The sequence below is a fragment of the Chroicocephalus ridibundus genome, chromosome 4 (assembly GCF_963924245.1).
Source record: "Chroicocephalus ridibundus chromosome 4, bChrRid1.1, whole genome shotgun sequence".
Classification (NCBI taxonomy): domain Eukaryota; kingdom Metazoa; phylum Chordata; class Aves; order Charadriiformes; family Laridae; genus Chroicocephalus; species Chroicocephalus ridibundus.
Window position 1 is genome coordinate 74400777 of NC_086287.1, and position 12185 is coordinate 74412961.

Consider the following 12185-nt stretch of genomic DNA (forward strand, 5'->3'; position numbering starts at 1 on the left):
ATATGCAGCTTCATAAAAGAAGTAAAGCTGCTGACCTCACTGAAAACCTCCAATGATGCAGCTGGCAGTTACGTCTTGCAACATTTGAGACAGGGGGAGGGAAGTTGCAATATGGTACTCAAAACTACTTGAAAGCAAGACCCAAAAAACGAAGTCCCATGACCTATCTTGACTTGTACTAAAGATAACAGCGTTGGTTACCTGTGCAAGAAATCTTAGCTTCAGTACCATAACCGATTTTAAAGGAGGAGAAATGTCATCACCAGCCTAAAATCCCGAACCGTTGTTCAATTCTCCTCCTCAAGAACCCTACGTGAAAACTTACATCGTACGGGTCAGAATGGATGGTCTCTGCTTGATCCCAGAGAGCTCCATTTCTGCAACTTCTCTAACCTCACTTTTTTTCCATCACTATCAAAATGACATGCTTAACTAGACATGTTTGACTATTCCCTTTACCCCAGGTTGCAAATTGCTCACCTCAGACTCCAGCTCGGTGAGGTTTCCCACTATGTCTCTGCAATCAGACACCAAATCATCAAGATGGTCCTGAAGGCATTCCAGCTCCTAGAAAATCAGGTATTTTAGTGTGTGATGCAAGAACTCAATTTGAAAATTTGGGCTTGAAATATTGTTAACGCACGTGAAACTGCCGCCCTCCTTGTGAAGTCCTAAATCTCATTTAATCCCACTCCTCCTAAGGATGTTGGTCTAGGATGTTACCGCTTGTTCTCAAAAGCTGCGTGATGTGCTTCCACTTCTGAAATACCACATTTAATTTGCCCTTCGCATAACCTTAATGAGACGTTAATTAGCCAAACTACAACCTATGATGGGCACTTGAAAGAGACAATGGCATATGCTCTACTGCATCTGCTGTTGAATGGCTCCTCCCTGACAGCTCTGCTAGGGCACAGCAATTTAACACAAAAGTATTTGTTGAAATTTTGTTAAGTAGCAGCAGATGTTAGTTCAGTTCTCTATAAACACAGGAAGCACGTCAGTATTTGCCAAATGGAAATGGGATAAAGTTTATGTGGGAAATGTCAAGCTTGTAATAGAATATTCCAAATAAGAGTCAGGGCGGGGTGGGGTTGCTTCATCAAAGTACCTCTTGTTAACTACCCCCTTCCTCCTCATTCCACTACGCATTTGAGCCTACTGAAGCCATGCAGTAGGTGCAAAGCTTCTTCGTATCACCTCTGTCTCTCAGTCTAGTGTAGATTACATTTCAAACTGCATCCACTTTTAATATACCCACAGGTATAAAGAGACAGCTAACAACAAGATGTTCCTTTATCCCCTTTTTTGCCCATCCCACCCCTCCAGCTCTGCAAACTAAGTTACTGTGCACAGTACCTGCCCTGTCTCCGTTTTTTCACTGCACCACTTCCCTAAGTCAATCATGCACTTGTCCTGGAGGGTTGGATCCAGCTTCACGTCCATGGCACGCTGGTGGAGGATCCTCTGCACCTCAGCTCTGCACTCTCGCGATAGCTGCAAAGGCGGCAAAGAGCGTTTAGCATCCAGCGGCTCTAGAGCCATACAATGCAAAGAAGATGTTGTCAGTTGACAACGTACTGAGAGTGACCACAAACACTACCAGTGACCCCAGAAAGTGCAGAAGTCAGCCTGTACTGCTCAGCATGAGCCTGCTGGGACCCCCACAAGAAACCCAGGCTCCAAGAGAGTTTGGAGCTTTTTCATTTAGTTTGAATGGAAGGCTCCTTTCATTCCACTAAAATAAATCTTATGTTCTTGAACTTTCACATTGCTTTTGAAATGAGATGTCAAAGCAGGTCCCTAGATTATCTCACACATTGCCCCCTTCACTCAAAGCTACAGGCTGCTTCTGAAGAAGCAAGTCAAACCAGCTCGTGCCTTCAACAACAAAAGGGAAGCCCAGAATAAGGCAATATAGTCCGGCCGTAATTTCTTGTCAGCACCCCGCCCTGCAGAACATCAGAGCCAGCATTTGCCAAGACCGAGGAAAAAAACAAACTGTAGAAAATCAAGGGATACTTGTATGGTGCCTGTCAGACCTAAAACGCAGCAGTCAAAGCTTGAAACGTCATGCATTTAAGAATCCAAAGCACTAGAAGTCACCTAGCATTTTGTGGACAGCACTGGAAAAAAGTACAGATCTAATCCCTGATGAGTTTGCTTTCAAACACTAAATTTCAAAATGACAGCCGCTCCCCCTTAGCCTACTTTCCACAAGAAAAATACATTTAAAAGCCTTTTCTTTCTCCGATAGATTATTTGCAGGGTGGTTATTGATTTCTTTGGTCAGCACGAATATAAAATGGAATTAAGAAGTCTCAACTCAGCAGACTAAGAAACTGCATTAAAAAAATTATTCCTAAAAGAGAGATATTTTCAGTCAATACTTGACCTCTGCCACAAAAGACTTTTTAAATCAAGCTGAAGAAATTAATTTTTAAGCCAGGCCATTGTGTAAACCCACCAACTCCTCGGGGCTGTGTACACTACAGCGCCAAAAGAAATGGAACCAAGTACCCAGCTGCTTTCAAGGGAGTGCCTTGATAAAGGCACGAGAGGGCAGCAAACTTGGAAAGAGTACCTCTAAACAAAAAAAGTGTGATTACGGTGGATCTCCAGATTGCAGGGCGGTAAACCACATCCCCACTGTCTTCTTTAAAGGCAGCATAAGCACATTTAGCAGTTCAGTATGCTCCAAAGAATTGAAAGGATGCTTTATATCAATAGGAAGAACTTAATGGAGTATAATCTGAAGTTGTATTCAGACCAAAACTTAATTAGAAACAGCCCAGGAAAGCTGGGCTTGGAACTCCTTTTTGCGTAAAACCAATTTTGCAGCTATGCTAGCTATTTACAAGTAATCACATTCCTCTTTGGAAAGACAAGGGGGAGGACTTGCGCTGTGTCTGAACAGATAGCCATACCTTGTTGTCAGCACACAGTTCCCCCTGCGGGCAATTGTCACATCTTGATGTGGCTCTTTTGCCTTACCAGAACAACATAGTCCTTCAAGGCACATTTGAGGAGGACCTGTGCACCCGGAGCAGTGCAAGTACCACCTATGGGAAGTGCTTTTATGTAGCTTTTGCAAGTTCTTGCAGTTTTAGCACAGGGTGTCCAACTTCCAAACGTACGTGCAACCCTTCTATCACAGATCAAAGAGCAGTTAGTGGCACTCACCCTCCTTCCTTGCTCCTCTGTGCGGTACGCATGCCTGTACAAGCAGGAGAAAACAGCCCCTGGAGGCATCAGCTCACTAGTCTCATTCCAGCCATGGGTATGGCAGAGACGGGAGGCATCTCCCTGACACTTGCGGTAAAGGACTGTATCCAATCTGCAAACAGAAAAGTTATCACTAGCACTTTATTTAAGCCTTTAATGTTTTTCATATTCTGAAATGCTTTTGAGGCAGAAAAATCTACTTCAAATTTCACACACCACCACATCATTTAGCAGCGGTGTCCAGCCAATAGGTGGCAAAACGCCTGTCGCTCAGCTTGGCGTCAACTCCCCAGTCTTGCAAAAATACACAAGTATCTTTAATTACAGATTAAATCTTCAACAGTTCTTGAAGTGCCTCCCATTCTCTTCTGCAGCATGCCAGCCAAGTGCTGACACATGAGAAAAGAAATCATCTCCTTGATATCCTAAAGCAGCAAAAAGACAGGTACCTACCATGTCTTGCTTGTATAATACCTTACGTGTACGCTGTACTGGTGCCATTTTGAAATGCCAGTTTCATAAAAATCCGAGTTAGATACATTATTGTCTGCTCCAGATTTGAGCTAACTGAAGACTCAGCATCTCTTGCTTTCGCATACAAGGAAACTGCAAGTGCAGATCACTTAAGATGACATCTAATTATATTAAAACTAAGTGAGATATTGCCGACTTCCCAAAATGGAAACTTCAGATTTCTACACCACTTTAATAGGCAAGCATCAAGTGATATTAGTGGACACAATTATACAGATAATAAGAGTAGTAAGAAAACCCTTTCTGCTCTGTGCATCTGTCCTAGGCGCACAGCTAATATAACAGTTTTTATAAGCCAGTTCTAGGAAACAGTGGTTAAAACAGGAAAGATGAGCTAATGTTGCCCAGCCTGCAATATTAATTATCTTTACCCCCAGCAAAATGCAAATACTCAGTCTTCCTTCTTCCCATCACTTAAGTTTGTCTCAAGTAATGAATTACCTGCTGGAAACATGGCACTGGCAGGAGAACCAGCAATGAAGTGAAACAGGAAGAGGAGGAAAAAAATATTAAGTATTCTTGTCTACCTATGGAGACAGTTATTGAGATAAGCCCTAAACTCTCTGGTCCATGAAGCCCCATGTATTTTAAGGGCAGAAGATTCACAGAGCTTCTCAACAGTCAGCTCTTAACTACTGGCAATGCTGCCAATAGGTACAGCTGCACATCGGATTTTCTTAATGTTTGATTTGAATACCCTTTGCAGTAATCAAAGCCCATGACTTCTTGCCTTCCACTAGTGACCACACCTGTGGTTACTGACAATAGTTATTCCATTTCTTTCTTGCAGCAACCCCACTTGAGGTGCTCTACCTTCCTCACCTCTCAGCCTTCTTCAGAAGAAAAGCCAAACATTTATTTTTTCCTCACTAGTCACGTTTATCAAACTGATACTCTCCTCATCTTAACCCACTCAGACACAAGGGGCTCTGTATATATTTAAAACAAAGCACTGCCATCTTTGGATGCGGAAGTTGGAAAAGCTGTGCTCCAAAGGGAATTACATCTGCTCTGCAGGCTGTACTCACAGCAAGAGAATTTGAAAAGAGGCAGAAATGAAAGCAGGGAGCCTCTCACACAGTGGTTCTTTGTTATACTTATTAGTGTGGTTTTCTTAACTCCCATGTTGTAGCACTGAGAGCAGATAAAGCTGGCTGCCACCTGCACAGAAAGTGACCTTCAACTTCAATATGGCCAGACAGACTTCTTTAATTAAAGATGCATTGAAAAATTCAGAGCTCAAACTTGAGATTATTTTGGGGCTGCATCATTTCTAAGTAAGTACCTGATTTAAGTGGGCATCGCACTTTTTCCAAGCAGCTTTTCCTTCTATTGTTCTAGACAGGCATTAATGCCCTACAGACCTGGCATCACAGAAGTCCTCTTTTGAGCAAGCATAAGCTATATCATTTTACAAGGAACTGCTAATCCATGCAAACCCTAAATACAAGCATCAAGTGAGGATACATTGTGTTTTACAGTACTCACTTCCAATCACGAGATATAAAATACTGAAGCTCCAGAAGCCTGTGCTCACAGTCCTCTACCATCTTTTCAGTGTACAAGTGCTCCATCAGGCAGGAGAGAATCCTGCGAACAGAAGAAAAAAGTTAGGCAACAGCCCGTTATTATCATGCTGAGTTTTCTTGTAACGTTGGTGTTGCCAAATCAGTCTTTCCATTGAACTGTAGATAAGACAGTCAAACACAGTGAAGATCTTTCTCTTCCTTCAAGATTACATCTACAACAACCGTATAGCACGTTTGTACCCTCTTAAATCCCATTGTTTTAGCTATCTCAGCAAGTCTGATGGACAAAATCATAAGGACTATTTTATATAAAATTTGGATCAGGAGACAGTATATGTCACACCTGAAGACTTGTCCCTGCAGCAAGTCCCTGGGTTTGCTTAACTGGCCTTTCAAGGCCTGTTACTTTTCTTTGTGACAGCACTAAAGACTTATGGCGTAAGAAAAATTAGCACATCAAATGTTGCAAATTTAATCTAAGCACCTGAGATAGCTACATCCTTCACCAGTGGTAAACCTGCCCTGTTACAAAAATACTAGCTTGCTTATACGGCAAGAACAAAGACAGAGCTTGGGTAACACCTCCAACCCTGTACGAGTTGCTAGTTTGGAGCCCATCATTTCTGGACAGGTTTTAGTATCTATATTGGTTAGCCACACAATCTTCCTGGATGCCCAACAGAACCAAAACCCAGCTGTCACCGAGAGCCACCTACATTGGGTCTCCAGACCGTATGTGCTTGCAGGCAGTCTGTATAACCGATTCACAGGCCTCGTTCAGCGCGCGGTCAATGCGGTAATCTGCACCAGGGTCAGTTTCTTGAATCAGCGTTTGGAGCTGGAAGAAAGGCATTGCATATAGGAAAACAAATTATAATGATCAAAATGAGAGTGCTTACAGCTTCTCGGTGTGGCAATTCTACGGCTATAACTGCACTACCAGGTACGACCTCTGCTCTCCAGTTGATTATTTTAAGCGCTTGTGCTGCCAGCTCAATTATCAGACATGGGAGTCCAGCGCTGCTGAACCCTAATTATCCTTATGAAGCAGCCCAGCAGCACCGGATGAGACCGGTCGCATACTGTAGGTCAACTGTAAACCTGGTCTAGTTATATATCAATTTACAAAACAGAAATGCTAAGATTTGAATATTGTATTTCTGATCCACCCTCATCCCATAAAGCTGACGACACTAAACATACAAATTTGTCACCTTTCAATGAAGACTATCTACTGTTCCAAACTGAAAACCAAATCAATGTTTAAAGACCAGTTACCTAACTACAAACAAAGCTTAAAAACATTTTGGAATTGTCTAGAGAGGACGCAAAAGTTTCACTGAAATATGGGACAATGTGTCCTGTTCTGCCGGCCCATGAAATATCATTTCCGCAAACATGCCTGCTCAAGCTTTTGGAAGGCAGGGTAACCACAATTGGGTTGATAGTGCACAATTTATTATTTGTATGATATTGTTTTTACCTTCATATATACATGAAGGTAAGGGAATTTGGGTACATCTCAGTCTCAACCTACAGGTTTGGGAACAAGAGTAGCTTTCTGGGCCACAACTCAGCCCAGGACCCCCACAGCCCACTTCACATAGGGCTGGTATCATCATTCGACAGGCATTTTTAGCTGACAAATTTGGAGCAAAATAAAAAAAATAAATTAAGAAAAGAGAGCTTGCTTAGAAGACAACTGCAGGGCGACATCAAACGGTCTATGCTGTTAACATCTTGACACACGCTTAATGATTTTTGTTACTAGCCCCCAGCCCAACTAAGTGAAAAGCACAGCTACAATTTTATCCTCCATCTTTCAAAGTCTGCACCTAAACACCATCCAGGAAACTTTGAGGGGCAAAGCCCTAACATCACAAAACAGAGAAGAACAAAAGAAAAAAAAGCATCCAAGAGCTGTAGAAAATACAAGCTAGAGCTATTTATCCAATAGGAAACCTGTAATCAAGAGAACAGACCCAGACTGCCTGGGAGGAACACAGGATTTCCTGCAACTCGCTCTTGGCCAAAGTTAATTAGGCCCAGCCTTGGTTTCTAAGGGATGCAGGCAGCTCGGAAGAGCACTGTCTAGCAGGCACAAGCTGTTGATTCAAAAATTCTTGGGATATTTTCACTAAAGAATAATAATAATAATTAAAAAAAGAAACATTTATACAACTCTGAAAGTAGTCAAACAGAAGCCAATACAGGATCCGGTTGATAACAGGGAGCCATACCTTAATCAGCGGGAGAAGGGAGAAGTGGTAAGTCCTTTGCAGACTTCAAAGCAAGAGTCAAAGCAAAAAGGAGAAGAATACGGTGGTGCTGCTGGCACACACACCCAGCCTGCATGGACGGGATATACGCGGCACATAAAATGCTTTATGTCAGATGTTTACATATGAAAAGGGATCAAATACGATTAGTGGAATTCCTCCCTTAAGGACAAACGGGTGAACTAAAACCTCAAACCTGACACTTTCTTACACACAGGTATTAAATCAACTGGCCAGAGCACTATATAGGCAGGATTCTTCCTCACGTCTCAGTTTATGGGGTATTTGTGTTGCCATACGGTGCACTTTGGCCTCTTCCACTTGGTACGACAGCTGAGAAGCACCAGCTCACTTCCCAGTCGCTCCGCCCTGTACTGGGCATTCCTGCAGGATTCCCAGTCCCAATCCTCAACCCCGTGCAAGATGTGGAGCAGCGAGCCAGCTGCCCTGACTGCAGGGGCGAGGGAATCATTTGGCACTGGTGATAAAAGCGAAGGTTTTATAGGATTTTCCTCCCTCTCATAACAAACCCTTGCAGCTGAGAAGCAGCCGGATAACCTTTATAATCCTCTGAACTTTTACCCTGATACGGAGCTAAATTTACAATTCACTAACAATTTATTGGCTGTATTAGAAATCGGAAGCAGAAAAGAACCTGCCCTTTTAGCAAGGATTATAGTTTTACATGTTCAACATAAAAAGCAAAGATGAGACCAGAGCAACATAAAAGCCACTCATTTGAAAAACAGTTTGTCAGCAGCTCTGGTATGAAATATTGCTTCCACTAAGTGACACCATAGGGGCTAGACGCTGCCAGTACAGCTGTAGACCTTCTATGTGCTGATGCTCACAATTAATGGACACGCGTATCTGCTGTCTGATGACCTACAGCACCGCAGACCCACCCTCCCTATGCGCAGGATCTCCATCTTTGATGAATAACGTGACAACGATATTTGCAGAAGACCATTTAATGACCAGAAGACACACAAGCTGTATGTCTCCCCAAAGCAAAGAAGAGCTTGTTTTACAAGGGAAACATGCTCCTGAAGTAGTATCTCATTCTGATGGTGGGGTTTTTTTCTTAATAAAAATGCATAAAATCATAGAATCCTCTAGGTTGGAAGGGACCTTTCAGATCACCAAGGCCAACCATCAACCCAACACTGCCCAAACCACCACTACCCCACGTCCCTCAGCACCACGTCTGCCCGGCTTTTAAATACCTCCAGGGATGGTGGTTCCACCTCTTCCCTGGGCAGCCTGTTCCAAGGCTTGACAACCCTTTCAGTGATGACATTTTCCCTAATATCCATCCTAAACCTCCCCTGTTGCAACTTGAGGTCATTTCCTCTTGTCCCATCGCCTGTTCCCTGGGAGAAGAGACTGACCCCCCCCAGCTGCACCTTCCTTTCAGGGAGTTGCAGAGAGTGAGAAGGTCTCCCCTCAGCCTCCTCTTCTCCAGGCTGAACACCCCCAGCTCCCTCAGCCGCTCCTCACAGGACTTGTGCTCCAGACCCCTCACCAGCTCCGTTGCCCTTCTCTGGACACATTCCAGCACCTCAGTGTCTCTCCTGTAGCGAGGGGCCCAAAACTGGGCATAGTATTTGAGGTGAGGCCTCACCAGTGTCAAGTACAGGAGCCCCTAGAGAAATACATAAATAGTATAAATACTATCCTTTCTTTCAGAACAGGCAAAGACAAACTGCAAACAGCCCTTAAGAGGGCACGCTGCCAGAGCGTACCTGCGATACACTGCGGGGAACAAGGCCTTAAGCCTACAGTTAGGCTACGTAAGGCTGACCAAACACCCAGGAGTTGTTTCGAACTTAGGTGAACTGTTTACATTACAGAGAAAGCCATCGTTCCTCTACCATTTTACAGACCTTGGGCATTTTGGCAAGCTCACTGATCAAAACCGAGACAAAAAACCCACCAAGCTCTTCCATGTTTGGGTCTAGGCACGCCTCTTGCTCAACAGCGAGCAGTGTCTCACATGTGACATCATCCTGGTTGAGGTGTCACGAGAAATGAAACCGCTCAGATCAAGAAATCTGGGTGTCAGAAGGTTTAAGAATGCATTTCATTGGCAGTTTTAAGTACAAAGAATCACCCATGTTCCTCATGCAGGAAAGGCTACAAGCAGATGCTCCTGCAGGAAAATAACCATGCAGGTTCTTCGGTTATGTTTTGTTGTTTTGGGATTTTTTTGTGTTGTTTTTGGCAGATCTTCTATTCAAAAGGCAAGCAGAATCAGAGCAAACCTTGACAGACAAGACAGTAAGCAAAACCAGATCCAAATCAGATGTTTTCCGTTCCAATTTCCTCAAGCAAACAGCCTAGGCAAGCGTGCCTAGATGCTGGTCGTACAGCTTCTACAGTGAAGAATTTCAGGACTGCTTTGGGCTAGCCAAGAAATTAACGTACTCGATTAGCGTTACCTATCGATGCTACTAAAAGGACAAGGACACAAGTTTTTGACTCCACATAGAAAAGACAACATCTGGAGATGGGCCCAAAGCTCTGCTGGGACAAGTCCAAAGCAACCCTTTTTCCCCTCTCTTTTTTCACAGGTGATAAGGTAAGAGATGCCAGAGACCACTAGTTCCACCACCAACAGCCACATCACGTTACCTGAGAGCATTAGCATCATGTTCCTGAAATAAGAATTGCCCAAGAACGTCAGAAAGCAAGGATCAGCAGTCAGCTTTGGTCTAGCTGGACTTGGGCTGAAGCCATGTGGACCAAGCCAAGGAGGTAAGGAAGCAGGAGATGGCTGAAGCAGCCACCCTAGTTGCAGATGAGGAGCCATTGGAGGTACAAAGTGACAGGAGCTCTCCCCAACATTACACTGTAGACAAAAAAAACCCCAATCCGAAACAGTCCATGCTCTTTGATGCAGTCTGTTTACTAGTTTTCAGAACTCCCAACATAGCTCAATCTTTCCCCCACGAATGAATTTACCGAAGCTGCACTTCTGAGACATCCACACATCTCAAAGACAGAACTATACTGACACATGGCAACAAAGCAGCCGAGAAAATCAGCTTCAGGAAAGCATCAGCGGCTCAGCAGAAGCATACGCCAAAAATGGTCTCTAGGTATGCAAAAGGAAATGAAGCAGCTCCTGCTACTAGGAAGGGATGGACCTCTAACTTCTTCATTGTCTGCCACATGGGCCAATCTCATACGACAGGCAAGTCTGAGTCTCTTGCACAAGTATCTGGAAGGGTTTCAGACAATATTCTCTTCCTGACAAAGACAATTTACCTACCATAGAAGGTAAAAGCAAGAAGCTCATTCTAACACAATAATTTAAAAGAGAACAAAACCAGTGACAAGCTGAGACAACCATTACCATTAACATATAAAAATATCAACAATAAATGATTTAGTACCTCAAAAGTCGCAGGCAGCTATATAATAGCACCATGCCAGTCCTCGGGAACACAGAGCATTGCAACATTTATCCTATTCTTGCATTCATCTATTTCCTCTTGCCCATAAAAATACAGACAAATCAATTCTATTTTATAAAATCAAGACTTAATTTGCTCCTGCTGTCTTGAGAACAGAACATAGGTCATTCAACTTGCAGGGGAGTCATGGTCAAGCCCTGCTGCTTCATCAACTTATTGCACAAAAATAAAGCCGAAGCCTAAGTATAAGAGAACTGAAAAAAAAAAAAACCCTATGGATTTCTACAGACATTCTTTTTCTCCAGAAGTCTGAAATCTCCTATCACTTTTGGGGGTCCCCAACCTTGACTTACAGCTTGTTCTGAACGTGCGCTTCATGATCTGGCAGCTATTCCCAAAATGAACTTATCTTCTGACAATTTGCAAATAATCAAGTTTGAGGCAGCGAGTTCAATTTCATATTTGAACAGAAACAAGTATTCAGTTTTTCACAGTAATGTTGCAAAGCCTAAGTCACGCACTACAGCTCACCGCAGAAATGACTCAAACTGTACAGCTGCTGCACAAATACACCTGGTATTTACGCAGAAAAAAGCTTTGTCACAACAGCGTCCTGTGCTTTACAAAAACTTAACAGATATTAATATATCTTTGAATAACATACACAAACTGGCAACATTTTGGGCTCAGGCTTTAAGCTACATGTACATGGAAAAAGGACTAGAGTGGTTCCATATACTGCAGGAGGTCAAGAGGATACATCTCCTCCAATTCCTACATCAGCACTAACACTCGTAGTCATTTTTGACATTGATGTCACTTTTCCAGGCTCATGGGTCATTAAAAGCAGGTACTAAGTACAAAAATGTAATACTACATTGAAAAGCACTAATGAGTTTGAACAAATATTAAACAATTGCTTTCAATTGAAAGAAACTACAAACAGGATGCACCTGGGCCAAAACGGAGTTTAAAAAAAGGCAAAAGATTCATCCTATTTTAAAAAGGTATTTTGGAGAAGAATGATATTTTCTTCAGTGGCTGCAACTACGACAACGTGCAGCAGTATGCTGTGCCTACCTGTCCCTGAAGTTTCATTTCCATCGTTTAAGCTGAATGAGACCGCAGAAGTAAAACTGAGTGGGAAAGGCGTTTTGAGAAGATTTAGTGCTTTTCCAAGGACAGGGCATACGGTGAAA

At 43.1% G+C, this 12185-nt stretch overlaps 1 protein-coding gene across 1 annotated transcript in view; it reads right to left on the reverse strand.

Annotated features, from left to right (window-relative positions):
* Positions 1–12185, reverse strand: part of GLG1 (golgi glycoprotein 1) — an 88056-nt gene that overhangs the window by 17204 nt on the left and 58667 nt on the right. Inside the window, exons 9-13 of the mRNA XM_063334174.1 lie at positions 6005–6126; positions 5248–5349; positions 3184–3337; positions 1360–1497; positions 481–567 (exon numbers count right to left, since the gene is read on the reverse strand). Of these exons, the coding sequence (XP_063190244.1) occupies positions 481–567; positions 1360–1497; positions 3184–3337; positions 5248–5349; positions 6005–6126 (603 nt within the window). The remainder of the gene's footprint in view (positions 1–480; positions 568–1359; positions 1498–3183; positions 3338–5247; positions 5350–6004; positions 6127–12185) is intronic.